General features: G+C 45.0%; 1 protein-coding gene across 4 annotated transcripts in view; it reads left to right on the top strand.

Annotated features, from left to right (window-relative positions):
• ccn5 (cellular communication network factor 5) overlaps positions 1–14,513 on the top strand; it is a 32,474-nt gene that overhangs the window by 6,602 nt on the left and 11,359 nt on the right. For all 4 annotated transcript variants that reach the window (XM_061673748.1, XM_061673730.1, XM_061673739.1 and 1 more), the window contains one exon: positions 406–482. Coding sequence is in view for 3 of the 4 variants with exons in the window: in XM_061673730.1 (XP_061529714.1) it covers positions 406–482 (77 nt within the window). In the remaining variant the exon portion in view is untranslated. The remainder of the gene's footprint in view (positions 1–405; positions 483–14,513) is intronic.

The raw sequence follows: 14,513 nt of genomic DNA, 5'->3' as shown, positions 1-14,513 counted from the left end.
CCTCGAAAAACTGTTAATTCTGGTACAAGCGTCTCTTCATGTCATGTGATATTGTCTGTGCACATTGTCCATAAACTTAAAAAAAAAAAATTAAATTAAATCAGTAGGTTAATTCATGTGCAACTCATAGGTGTATAGATTCACTAATAACATCATATAATTATATTATATTACAATTATGTAATTATAAAATGATATAATAATATAATAATTTGTTGATTATAATTTATAACTAACGAAACACCCGCATTCACCGTCTCTAAAAAATTGAATAAACAATCAAAATGATTTCTAGTGTAGAAATCAAAAATTGGCATTGTGAAAAGTATTTTTCCCATGTGTTTAATAAATGTATGTAAAATGAGATTCACTTTTTGAATTGAACTTCTGCAATTTCGTTTTCAGGGCGACGTCGTCCCCAGCGTTCCTGCGGCAGCCCGGTGAGATTTTCACACGTTCAACTGGAATGGCTGGAACTGCAGGTGCTACTTTTGAAAAAAAAAAAAAAAAAAAATCAATAAAATCAATAAAATTGGGCTGAGTTGGACAACTTCAGTGTTGGGAAAGTATTTGAGTTCCACTGTCTGAAGAGTATTATATGATATTACTGTATATAGCTGTCTCTGTACTGTATATATTACTGTATATAGCTGTTCCCTTTACAGGGTCTTTAAGTCAAATTTTTTTTTTTAGGTATCTGTACTTAACTTGAGTATTTATTTTTCTGATGACTTTTTGATTTTAGCCCCTACATTTGAAAACTGATATCTGAAGTTCTAGTTACTTTTTTTTTTTCAACATCTGCAGCTGATGACACAACATAAAAAAAAGACATAAATAGATGATTTAATGCTGGAATCCAATTCATTGTGCTGCTCCCTCTAGTGTTCCCGCTTTGGCCACTAGGAGGCAATACAATACAGTCGTACAGACGCAAACAAAGAAGAATAGTATTTCTTATTCTACTACCACTGTAAGTGACTCCGTAAGATGCTGTAATATGAGTCGTTTTCACTTCATTTTTCGTGACGAGCGATGCTAACGTTAGCATGTCAATGGCGTTTTGCGTTGTTTGTGAGCATTAGGCAAAGCTCTGTGGTTGTTTTAAGTACACAAGGTAGAGTATTGTTTGTTTGTTTGATGTTTAGTTTGCCAGTAAACTTCAACTGGGAGGGGCATTCAATTGCTTGAAGCCTCTTCTTTGAACAAGTTGTTCACTATTTGCCAAACTGCTTCTTATTGGGAAGTGAACAAAAAAAAAACAAAAAAAAAAACATTGGGTCATGTGTATCTCAAGGAGCTGTACTTCAAATTAAGTACAGAGTATGAGTACTGTGGCCACCTTTAGGTATGATAAAAAAAAAAAAAAAATTAATTACTGGTCGTAAGGCCTCGGTGACAGTCACTGTTACTGTGATTGTGTTGCTTAGCACATTCTGCAGCACTCTTTGCAATATTGTCTGTAACTGTCTTCAATCCAAGTATTCATTCTACTGGAATCACGTGGAAAGCTTTCCGACGTTACGTAAATGTGCCTTGTTTTCCAGCTGCCTGAGTGTTCGTCTCTTTCAACTTTTCCAGTTTGAGACTTATGAGACATACCCAAAAAATAAGAAACAACTGCTCTGCACATCTTTTTTTCAACCTTTAAAAAGGTTCCATATCTCGGAATCCACAGACAGGAATTCTTGACATTGAAGTTGAAATCATTTCACCACTAAAATATCTACAGGTGGACTCAATTTTGCTCGCAAAAACATCTCCCTGAACATCTCAATGGAAGCGTGTGAAGTGTGCACACCCCTCGAGTATAATTGGGATGTGGCTGTGTTTAGATTGAACCAACCACATTCCATCTCATGTTAAATGGGAGTCAGTACACACCTGCCACCATTTAAAGTGCTTCGGATTAACCCAAAATAAAGTTCACTTGAATATATATATATATATATATATATATATATATATATATATATATATATATATATATATATATATATATTCATATGTACCATCCATCCATCCATCCATTTTCTACCGCTTATCCGGGTCGGGTCGCGGGGGCAGTAGCTTTAGCAGGGACGCCCAGACTTCCCCCTCCCCAGCCACTTCATCCAGCTCTTCCGGAGGGATCCCGAGGCGTTCCCAGGCCAGCCGAAGGACGTAGTCTCACCGGCGTGTCCTGGGTCGTCCCCGGGGTCTCCTCCCGGTGGGACGTGCCCGGAACACCTCACCGGGGAGGCGTCCGGGAGGCATCCGAATCAGATGCCCCAGCCACCTCATCTGGCTCCTCTCAATGCGGAGGAGCAGCGGCTCTACTCTGAGATCCTCCCGGATGACCGGGCTTCTCACCCTACCTCTAAGGGAGAGCCCGGACACCCTGCGGAGGAAACTCATTTCGGCCGCTTGTATCCGGGATCTCGTTCTTTCGGTCACGACCCACAGCTCGTGACCAAAGGTGAGGGTAGGAACGTAGATCGACCGGTAAATTGAGAGCTTCGCCTTTCGGCTTAGCTCCTTCTTTACCACAACGGACCGATACAAAGTCCGCATCACTGCAGACGCTGCACCGATCGGTCTGTCGATCTCCCGTTCCATTCTTCCCTCACTCGTGAACAAGACCCCAAGATACTTGAACTCCTCCACTTGGGGCAGGATCTCATCCCCGACCCGGAGAGGGCATGCAACCCTTTTCCGACTGAGGACCACGGTCTCAGATTTGGAGGTGCTGATTCTCATCCCAGCCGCTTCACACTCGGCTGCGAACTGCTCCAGTGAGAGTTGGAGCTCACGGCTTGATGAAGCCAACAGAACCACATCATCTGCAAAAAGCAGAGATGCAATACTGAGGCCACCAAACCGGACCCCCTTTACGCCTCGGCTGCGCCTAGAAATTCTGTCCATAAAAGTTATGAACAGAATCGGCGACAAAGGGCAGCCTTGGCGGAGTCCAACCCTCACCGGGAACGAGTCCGACTTACTGCCGGATATGCGGACCAAACTCTGACTCCGGTCGTACAGGGACCGAACAGCCTGTATCAGGGGGTTCTGCACCCCATACTCCCGAAGCACCCTCCACAGGACTCCCCGAGGGACACGGTCGAACGCCTTCTCCAAGTCCACAAAACACATGTAGACTGGTTGGGCGAACTCACCATGCACCCTCGAGGACCCTGCCGAGGGTGTAGAGCTGGTCCACTGTTCCACGGCCAGGACAAAAACCACACTGCTCCTCCTGAATCTGAGATTCGACTTCCCGACGGACCCTCCTCTCCAGCACCCCTGAATAGACCTTACCAGGGAGGCTGAGCAGTGTGATCCCCCTGTAGTTGGAACACACCCTCCGGTCCCCCTTCTTAAAAAGGGGGACCACAACCCCAGTCTCCCAATCCAGAGGCACTGTCCCCGATGTCCAGGCGATGTTGCAGAGGCGTGTCAACCAGGACAGCCCCACAACATCCAGAGCCTTTAGGAACCCCGGGCGAATCTCATCCACCCCCGAGGCCCTGCCACCGAGGAGCTTTTTAACACCTCGGTGACCTCAGTCCCAGACATGGGAGAGCCCGCCTCAGACAACCCACACTCTGCTTCGTCGTGGACGGCATCCCTCACCGTTGGTGTCCACCAACGGGTTCGGGGATTGCCGCCACGACAGGCACCGACCACCTTACGGCCACAGCTCTGGTCGGCCGCCTCAGCAATGGAGGTGTGGAACATGGTCCACTCGGACTCGATGTCCCCAGCCTCCCCCGGAACATGAGCAAAGTTCTGTCGGAGGTGGGAGTTGAAACTCCTTCTGACAGGGGATTCTGCCAGACGTTCCCAGCAGACCCTCACAATACGTTTGGGACCGGCATCTTCCCCCACCATCAGAGCCAACTCACCACCAGGTGGTGATCAGTTGACAGCTCCGCCCCTCTCTTCACCCGAATGTCCAAGACATGTGGCCCCAAGTCCGATGACACGACCACAAAGTCGATCATCGAACTGCGACCTAGGGTGTCCTGGTGCCAAGTGCACGTGTGGACACCCTTATGCTTGAACATGGTGTTCGTTATGGACAATCCATGACGAGCACAGAAGTCCAATAACAGAACACCGCTCGGGTTCTGATCGGGGGGGCCGTTCCTCCCAATCACGCCCTTCCAGGTCTCACTGTCATTGCCCACGTGAGCATTGAAGTCCCCCAACAGAACAATGGAATCCCCAGCGGGAGCGCTCTCCAGCACCCCCTCCAAGGACTCCAAAAAGGGTGGGTACTCTGAACTGTTGTTTGGTGCATAGGCACAAACAACAGTCAGGACCCGTCCCCCCACCCGAAGGCGGAGGGAGGCTACCCTCTCGTCCACCGGGGTGAACCCCAACGTACAGGCGCCGAGTCGGGGGGCAATAAGGATACCCACACCTGCTCGGCGACTCTCACCGTGGGCAACTCCAGAGTGGAAGAGAGTCCAACCCCTCTCGAGAGGACTGGTACCAGAGCCCAAGCTGTGTGTAGAGGCGAGTCCGACTATATCTCGTCGGAACTTCTCGACCTCACACACCAGCTCGGGCTCCTTCCCTGCCAGAGAGGTGACATTCCACGTCCCTAGAGCCAGCTTCTGTAGCCGGGGATCGGATCGCCAAGGTCCCCGCCTTCAGCCACCCCCAGCTCACACTGCACCCGAACCATATGGCCCCTCCCACAGGTGGTGAGCCCATGGGAAGGTGGAACCCACGTTACCCTTTCGGGCCGTGCCCGGCCGGGCACCATGGGTGCAGGCCCGGCCACCAGGTGCTCGCCTTCGAGCCCCACCACCAGGCCTGGCTCCAGTGGGGGGCCCCGGTGACCCGCGTCCGGGCAAGGGAAAACGAAGTCCATTGTTTGTCGTCATCATTAGGGGTCTTTGAGCCGTGCTTTGTCTGGTCCCTCACCTAGGACCTGTTTGTCATGGGTGACCCTGCCAGGGGCATAAAGCCCCAGACAACTTAGCTCCTAGGATCACTGGGACACACAAACCCCTCCACCACGACAAGGTGACTGCTCAAGGAGGGGTATTCATATGTACCTGTATGTATATTCATTATTATACATGTCGAGATATACTGTATATATATATATATATATATATATATATATATATATACGCCATTTTTTTTTCTTCATAAAACTGCTTGCCTTACACTTGTTGCTAGGCAGAATGTGCTAATCAGCTAATTAGTTCATTTATATTCATGTTTCAATTGAATCACTGTTCTGTATTAAACAGAAAAGGCATATCAGTGAGGGGGGAAAACAGCGCAATCTATCCCTGATGCCCATTCAAACCCAGACCCGCCTTCCTGTGGTGCAACAATGTCAGCATGTTACATGGGAAGATTTTTTGGGGTGGCTTTCCCTTTGTTATTCGGATAGAGCTTGTTTCTTACATTTTTGTCTGATGAGGAACTTGAAATGTCCTCATGCGGTCATTCCGTGAGTCTCGTCACGGGTCCCTGCCTTTCCAGAGAGGATGTTGATCAGAGAAAAAAAAAAAGAAATGTTGCTTTAAGAGGAAACTATTTGACATGGTGGGTGTTGAAGGAGAGGCAGACAGATTTGAGTGTTTTGAAAAGATTTGGAGAGTCAGTGACCTCTGTAGGGTGAGAGCTGTTGATGCAGCGATGACCATCGTTTCCCGAATGCTGCCTGGAATCATGAGTCACTGCGACATCATAAATGGAATTCATGTGCATGTCAAACGGGGGAGAAAAATAACAGCTGTGGGATCGTTCTGTTGGCCACAACTAATCAGCAATCTCCTCCCTCCTCAATTAAAAAAAGATTTATTCAAGTGGAGCATTATAATGTAAAACACTGTTCCCCAACCTTTTCTTTGAGCCAAGGCACATATTTTACATTCGGAAAAAAAAATCCCACGGCACACCACCAAACAATAATGTCTCAAAAATCGTTTAATCGGTTAATTATGTACCTTCTACCATCTAGTGGTAAAGCATTTAATTGCCCGCCTGTCACTGTACATCGCTAGCATAGATAGGTAACACACTTCGCACTTGCCAATGCACGGACTAATGACACTACAGCCTCATGTAGCAATAAACGAAGGGAAAAGAATGTGTAAAATGACACAGAATGTCCAAAGTTAATTTCACACTTCCAAAAAAAAAAAAATTAAAAAAAAAAGATGAAAAAGCCCAATGTGTCTACTGCAAAGCAGAACTGGCTTATCAGAATCAGAATCAGAATCAGAATCATCTTTATTTGCCAAGTATGTCCAAAACACACAAGGAATTTGTCTCCGGTAGTTGGAGCCGCTCTCGTACAACAGACAGTCAATTTACAGAACACTTTGGGGATATAAAGACATTGACAAAAAACAATTGTGCAAAAAGATGCAGAGTCCTCGAGCACTTAGAGCAGTTCGAACGACTAATATTGCAATAGTCCGGTGCAATGACCATTGTGCAAAGGGCGCTGAGACTTCAAGGAGTGTATGCGGTTTAAAGTGACGAGTAGTGCGATCATCTGGGACAATGTCGGTTGTGCAAATGTTACAGATACTCCTCAATCAGTGTGCAAATGGAGCAGATGCTACTCTGGCATGAGTGGCCAGTATATGCAAATAGTGCAGCATGGCGAGACAACTACAGTGAGTGCACAAGTAATAAATAATTGGCCCCACAGAAATGTGACAACGAACTCAAGTCAAAAAATTGCCAGCTTGTTGTAATGGAATTATAGGTTAGGTGTTTAAGAAGTTGATCGCAAGAGGGAAGAAGCCGATATGCAGACTCGTCACCGTCCTTGATGAGGCCGATGACAGTGGTGTCATCTGCAAACTTCAGGAGCTTGACAGTCGGGTTCGCTGAGGTGCAGTCGTTCGTGTAGAGAGAGAAGAGCAGCGGAGAGAGGACACAACCTTGGGGCGCCCCAGTGCTGATGCTGCGTGTGGATGAGGTGGCCTCCCCCAGCCTGACCTGCGGTGTCCTGCCCGTCAGAAAGCTGTAAATCCACTGGCAGATGGCAGGTGAGACGCTGAGCTGGAGAAGCTTGGTTGAAAGGAGTTCAGGGATGATGGTGTTGAACGCTGAGCTGAAGTCCACGAACAGGATCCTCGCGTAGGTCCCTGCACTGTCGAGGTGTTCTAGGATGAAGTGCAGTCCCATGTTGACTGCATCATCCGCAGACCTGTTCGCTTGGTAGGCAAACTGCAGGGGGTCCAGCAGGGGACCTGTGACACTCTTGAGGTGGTCCAGCACCTCATGAAGTCCGTTCAAAGGACTTCTTGACCACAGATGTCAAAGCGACAGGCCTGTAGTCATTCAGACCAGAGATTGCAGGTTTCTTGGGGACTGGAATGATGGTGGAGCGTTTGAAGCAGGATGGAACTTCGCACATTTCCAAAGATCTGTTAAAGATCTGAGTGAAGACTGGAGCGAGCTGGTCCGCGCAGACTTTGAGGCAGGATGGGGACACATGATCCGGTCCTGTTGCTTTGTTAATCTTCTGTTGTTTGAAGATGCGTCTCACATCCTGTTCATGGATGGTTAACGCAGAAGTCAGAGGTGTGGTTGTGGTCGCGGGTGCGGCCGGGTGGGTTTGTGGTGTGAAACTGTCCTTTTCAAATCTGCAATAGAAGGTATTCAAGTCGTTGGCTAGTGTGCTATTGTTCTCAGCTTGGGGGGATCGTCGCTTGTAATTAGTCAGCGATTGGAATGCATGCCAGACTGATTTTGAGTCGTTCGCGCTAAACTGTTTTTCCAACTTTGCTGCATAGATCCTCTTTGCAATGATAATTTCTTTAGTAAGCTGATTTCTAGCTCGATTATACAGGGCCCTGTCCCCGCTCTGATATGCATCTTCCTTAGCTTGGCGAAGCTGCTTAAGTTTAGCCGTGAACCACGGCTTGTTGTTGTTGAATGTCCGAAATGATTTTGTTGGTACACAAACCTCTTCACAGAAACTGATATAGGATGTGACAGTGTCCGTATATTCATCCAGGCTGCCAGCTGAATTTTCAAAGACACTCCAGTCTGTGCAGTCTAAACAGCTTTGAAGTTCCATCTTTGCTTCATTGGTCCACTTTTTGAATGTTTTCACTGTAGGCTTCGCACATTTAAGTCATTAAGTCGGTATTAAGTGAATTAAGCAGTGATCAGACGAGCCCAGGGCTGCACGAGGAGCAACTGCATGTCTATCGCAAAGTAATCGTTAGCTACTTTGATATAGCCTAGCATTGCTAGTTGGAACCAATTGTAATCCCTCCATAGGTGCAGGGGCGGAGCCAGAGGGGAGGCCGTGGTAGCACCGGACCCACCCGAAATCTGATTGGAACCCCCACGTGTACATTTAATTCGGGTTGCTGCATATATTGACGTGTTTGTCCAATGATTTGAGAGGAATGAAACTTGCAGACAATCAGCTCTGTTGGCTTCAATGAAATATAACGTGACGGGGGGTGATAAAAACACTTTTAAGAAAAACTAGTGGAGTGCTTTCAAAGAAAACTTCAGGAGTTGAGGGCATCACAAAAGTGCTGTTAATGAGCTTCACCAGTGTAACTGGTTTAAAAAGCAGAAGTACTGTAATTCAAGTTAATTCTGCATTTGTATTTTAGAGTTTGATTTCTGAAATTTCACCAGTATCACCAGTTTAGCTTGTTTAATAAATAAATAAATAATAAATAAAATAAAATAAAATTAAAAAAAAAATATATATATATATATATATATCTGGGCTATTTTTTTTTTGTGAAATAAATTTGAGTTGCTAAAGAATGTCAAAAATTTGGGTTGTGACTTAAATTTTGGGTCCTGAGGCGAAAACCAATTGGGAACCACTGAGTAGCTGAAAGTTTGAATGTTAAACTTACATCTACAGTGGTCTATTTCCCCTGACATTTTTTAGGCTTGAAGTGGGGATTTGATAACTTTGTGCAATTGCAAGGGATGCTAAGAGTAACAAAACTGGCCTATTTTTTTTCATAGGGCCCGTTGAGAAATGAAAAGACAGGGGGACAAGAAGCAAGTTGGGTAACGGTAAGGTGGACAGAGAGAGTGTGCGTGAATAGCTTGTGTGTGTGTGTGTGTGTGTGTGTGTGTGTGTGTGAGCGGGTTACTCTGTGATCACCGAAAAATCGTTGCAGTTGTTGAAGTTGTGTTTGTGTGTACATTGTGTTGTAAACGTTAATAAACTTTAATTTATGCGCACAAACCTCATCTTTTGTGTGCTTATTATGTACATTGCAACATTTAGAGACTCTGATTGCAATTGATTGGTCGAGAAACAAATTCATTGTCATAGTCTGGGACCCCCATGGCCACCCCCCGGCCACCCAAAGGATCAAAGTCGAGCTCCGCCACTGAGTGACTCCCATGTCACTCAGTAGGCCAGGCCCAGCTTCTTAACACACAAACACACATTCAAAGTCACAGATACTACAGTGTAGAATGTGAGGACGGTGACTCCAAGTGGACAGAAATAATACCGGCCCCTCACATGCATATTCTCGATCGGTATTTGATATTATGCATAAAGCTTTAAAATATAAATAATAATATATGGTCGCGACTACTTGGTTGACTTTTGTCTATAAACGAGAGACTTCTGTCGTTGTATGGTGATTTATGTTAAGTTGTGAGGTTTTAGTCCCGTCTTTCATGCTGTTACGTCTGCTTTTATTTGATGGTATTGTTTCCTGTCGTTTCAGACGCTTCACTTTCTACCCTCGTGTCTCCTTGTTGTAGTGATTGTTTCCACCTGTGTCCCATTCCACTCCAATCGTCTGCGTCTACCCACCCTTTGTCGGATTCTCTTGTCTCCTGCTATGTCCAGAATCAGCCATGATAGTAAGACTGACTTTTTTTTGTATGATTCCAAGAGTCCATGTTAGTGTTTCAAGTGCATCCTGAGTTTTTTTGTAGTTTCTTTTTTTTTTTGCTTCCACTTTTACTGAGATCTTTTTGCTGCTACTTTTCATGCCTGGATTTTCCAGCATTCCTGAGAGAATTTTTCTAAAATGGGTTTCCCAGCTTTGCTAGGATTTTTTTATGATTATGTTGTGTTTTGTTTGGACTTTAGAGAGCCCTGTTGAGTATTCAATACATCTTTTTTTTTTTAAGAAAGTAATGTGAATTGATGGTGGTCGGATGTTGTCAAGTTTGCTGGTGTCATATAGCTGTAAGTCAAAGTACCACTGTCTACTTTTGGGACATTTTTGTGTGGTGGCGTGCTGTGCAATATTTGCATTAGCACATGTGCATTAGCCCAAAAGGCCGGGAAAGTTGCCCAGCTTACTACAGTAAATGCCGTAAAAGTTGTCCAGGTTGATAGCCATAACAAAACGAGCATTCTTGAAAAATGCTGTCATCTTATACTCGCTGTGGGTTGGGATCTGTGCCTAGACTCGAGGATACCTGTGGAAAACCATCAGCAGGTGCCAAAACGTCAGGCAGCCATCATCGGACGGAGTCGTCTCGGAGTCGCTCTGCGTACGCCCCGCGTGTCTGTTAATTGCGTCTGTTTGCTTTGAGTCACTGTCAAATCAGTTACGGCTTCTTGGCACCACCCAGAAACCACAAACTGACCAACCGGAATATTGTGAGGCCACAAATGTTGGAAGCACACAAAATGTACTTTTCAGATTCAAGTGTGCTGGAATGTTGCTTGTAAAAGGCCACTGGGCACCATAACACCAAATGGAGACAGAGAAACAATTTATTTTCCTCTCCAAAAACACATATTGGCAAGTGTTGATTTTGCTGTTGTGTTCGCTCTTTTCTCTCTCTCTGTCCCTTCTCATGCCACAGACTATACTTACCAGCAGGTGTTGTTGCTGTTCTTGTCTTTTGCGCTTGCTTTTTATTCTCTTTTCTCCCTGTCGCCCCCCTACCGTGCGAAACCACATGTTGCAGATGTTTTTTTTTGTTTTTTGTTCTTTCTTTTCTGTTTGTCCCGTCTCAACCCAATACCAACAGGCATTGCTGCTTTTGTTAAGGCTTTTCTGGTCTCCATTCTCTCTGTCCATCCCCTCCATAACCCCACACAGACAGGTGTTGTTTTTGTTTTATATTTTCTGTGCCTGTCCCCACATACTGTACACATACCTGTAGGTTTTGTTGTTGCTGTCATCTTTTACCATTACTTTTGGTTGTCTTTTCTCTCTGGCTGTCTCTTCTCAAAGCAGTACCAACATATTGCTGTTGTTGTTGTTGTCTTTTGTAATGCAGCCCTATGGGGGGCAAAAGCCAGTGCAAACTGTGTGTGTGAGAAGATGCCTGAGGAATGGAAGAAAAGTGAACTGGTGCCCATTTCTAAGAACAAAGGTGATGTGCAGAGCTGTGGAGGAATAAAGTTGAGAGCTCTAGAGGAATAAAGTTGATGAGCCACACAATGAAGTTATAGAAGAGTAGTGGAGGCTAGACTCAGGACAGAAGTGAGTATTTGCGAGCAACAGTATGGTTTCATGCCTAGAAAGAGTACCGCAGATGCATTATTTGCCTTGAGGATGTTGATGGAAAAGTACAGAGAAGGTCAGAAGGAGCTACATTGTGTCTTTGTAAATCTTGAGAAAGCCTATGACAGAATACCCAGAGAGGAACTGTGGTACTGCATGCAGATGTCTGGAGTGGCAGAGAAGTATGTGAGAATAATACAGGACATGTACGAGGGCAGCAGAACAGCGGTGAGGTGTGCTGTAGGTGTGACAGATGAATTTAAGGTGGACGTGGGACTGCATCAGGGATCAGCCCTGAGCCCCTTCCTGTTTGCAGTGGTGGTACTTGGAGTCAACCGTCCAGAGCAATGGTGAGTGTGGTCAGGAAGTGAAGAAACGGTTCCACGCAGGTTGGAACGGGTGGAGGAAGGTGTCAAGTGTGTTATGTGACAGAAGACTCTCTGCTAGGATGAAGGGCAACGTTTATAAAACAGTGGTGAAGCCAGCCATGATGTACGGATTAGAGAGAGTGGCACTGAAGAGACAAGAGGAAGCAGAGCTGGAGGTGGCGGAAATGAAGATGTTGAGGTTCGGTCTCGGAGTGACCAGGTTGGATAAAATTAGAAATGAGCTCATCAGAAGGACAGCCGAGGTTCGATGTTTTGGAGACAAAGTTAGAGAGAGCAGACTTCGATGGTTTGGACACGTCCAGAGGAGAAATAGTGAGTATATGGGTAGAAGGATGATGAGGATGGAGTTCCCAGGCAAGAGAGCTAGAGGAAGACCAAAGAGAAGGTGGATGGATGTCGTGAGGGAAGACATGAGGGCAGTTGGTGTTCGAGAGGAGGATGGAGGCGATAGGCTTACATGGAAAAGGATGACACGCTGTGGTGACCCCTCAAAGGACAAGCCCAAAGGAAAAGAAGTTGTTGTCTTTTGTGTGTTCCTTTCTCTCTGTCTGCTTTTTTTCAGCCAAATACAGCCCGGTGGCATCCCAGATAGCTTAGATAGTAGTCTTTCAGACTTACCTGTCATACAAAATACATGTTGTCACAATATGATCTACAATACACCCAAAACAGTGTGTGTGTGTGTGTATAATTGACTTTCATGAGCTTGTAGTTGCTTCTATAGTGTCATCAAGTGGTCAAATCTGTAAAGATGTACTGTGTAAGGGGATTCAAGCATTGGCATCCTAAGTGGGGGGGAAAAAAAAAAAAAAAAAAAAGCATGACGGGGAACAATGACATTTTGGCCTTCGGAATGCCCCCTAGCTTAATGCTAACATATAATGGAAAATGCCATTGACGGGTAATGATTAGCATCCATAGTTGTGGCGTTATAACCCTTTAAGCAGCATACATTAGTGGTGACTCTCATTTGTTTGTCTCTGTGACTGTATTATAGTGCCCTCAGGTGGTCAAGGCGGGCACACCAGAAGGAGCAGCACAATAAATTGAATTGAAGCATTAAATCATCACGCACAAACAGTTTTTTTTACATTCTATTTATTTTGTGGTTATTATTCTATGTTTTTGTAAATCACAATATTATAGAGTGCTAGTTTTATTAAAAAACATGACAAATTATATATATTTTTTGGGGGGGGGGTGGGTTTAAATTAATTAATGGTACTTCCATTCATTTCAGTGGGGAAGTGTTTTGAGTTACAATTGAGTCACGTACCGAATTGTTATTCAAGGCCCCACTCTAATATTCCCCTTTTTATTTCTCATAAGAATGTCATCTTATTTATGGGCTCTTCATAAATGACTTACTTTTCTTGCAAAATGATCGTAATATTCCAATTTCTTTCTGACAGTTACGACTTCATTCTGGTTATTGTGTGACTCAGTTCTTTCTCACTCTATTTGGATTCACTTTTTGATACGACTCATTTGATGATTTTGAGAACGTCACTTCTTGGAGAGATTTCACTCGGCCGCCCGACGTGTCCGGCCAATCAAATAGGAAGTCGGGGACGGGTTCGTGTATGAGTGGGCTTCATATTCAGCACAACTGGGCCTGGCCTGGCCTATCGTGTTTGGCGCACAATTCAAAGACTTGTGCTGCCATTCGGTCGAGTCACAACTGAATTCTCAAAACGTGCTGGCCATTTTCTCCGCAATAGTGACAGAGTTGGTCGAGTTCTTTTGAATTTTTCACATCAGTGAATTCCTTTTGAACATTTGGACACTGCATAATTTCCTCATTTTGCCTGACCCCGCAAGGAGCAAACCTGCACACATACAGGCACACGCACACCAGATTTTACACATGCTGAAACAGGTCTTATTAAATCCAGAAATGCTGTTAAAGTTAAGCATAGACTCTTTACAGCAACAACAGTCTGTTTTGGGAAATATTGTTCGACCTCTTATTAGACTTCACCGGAAAGTGTGACGCAAACAATAGTTGAGATTTGTTTTCGAGTTTGTTACCGAAATGTTGGCATTTATAATTCAATGACGGCAGTAGCTGTCGTTCATGGAGGTGGCCAGGAAATAATAGTTTTTCAAGAACGCACCACTGGAGGTCTGCGGTAATGCTACATTAGCTCCCACCTGGAGCCCACCTTGTCCATCGCACGCACGCACGCACGCTTAATGTCTCTCAATCAGTCTGTCTGATTCTATATATAACCCGTGTTGCCACTGCCCACCCAGAAAATCTTATTTTCTCCCCCGTTTGACTTTGTTAACATTGTACACGTTGTGTACATACTAGCGATGACATCATCCTGACATGGATGCTGTGGGTGGTCAAGTCGATGCTGAATGTGAACTCCTTTTTTTGATTGACCATTCAGTGTTGAATTGAAGAATGGCAATGAACTGGAAATGTTAGCAAGCTTTTTGCTAACTGGTCTACTTTCCTGAATTTCTCTCTGCTATCTATTGTTCATTCATTCTCATTATAGACAATTATTATTATTTTTATAAACAGCTATCAAAACGGATGATCTTTCAAAGACATCTTTTTTATACAGCATAAATGACCAGATGTACCTAATAGATTTCAGCCTCCATGTGTTGCCATGTCAATCTAATCTGCCCAGGGCCTTCACAATTAACTAGTGCTGGCCTATGAAACATA

The sequence above is a fragment of the Phycodurus eques genome, chromosome 1, assembly GCF_024500275.1.
Source record: "Phycodurus eques isolate BA_2022a chromosome 1, UOR_Pequ_1.1, whole genome shotgun sequence".
In the NCBI taxonomy this organism is placed as follows: Eukaryota; Metazoa; Chordata; class Actinopteri; order Syngnathiformes; family Syngnathidae; genus Phycodurus; species Phycodurus eques.
This window is presented reverse-complemented; position numbering and strand designations above follow the sequence as displayed.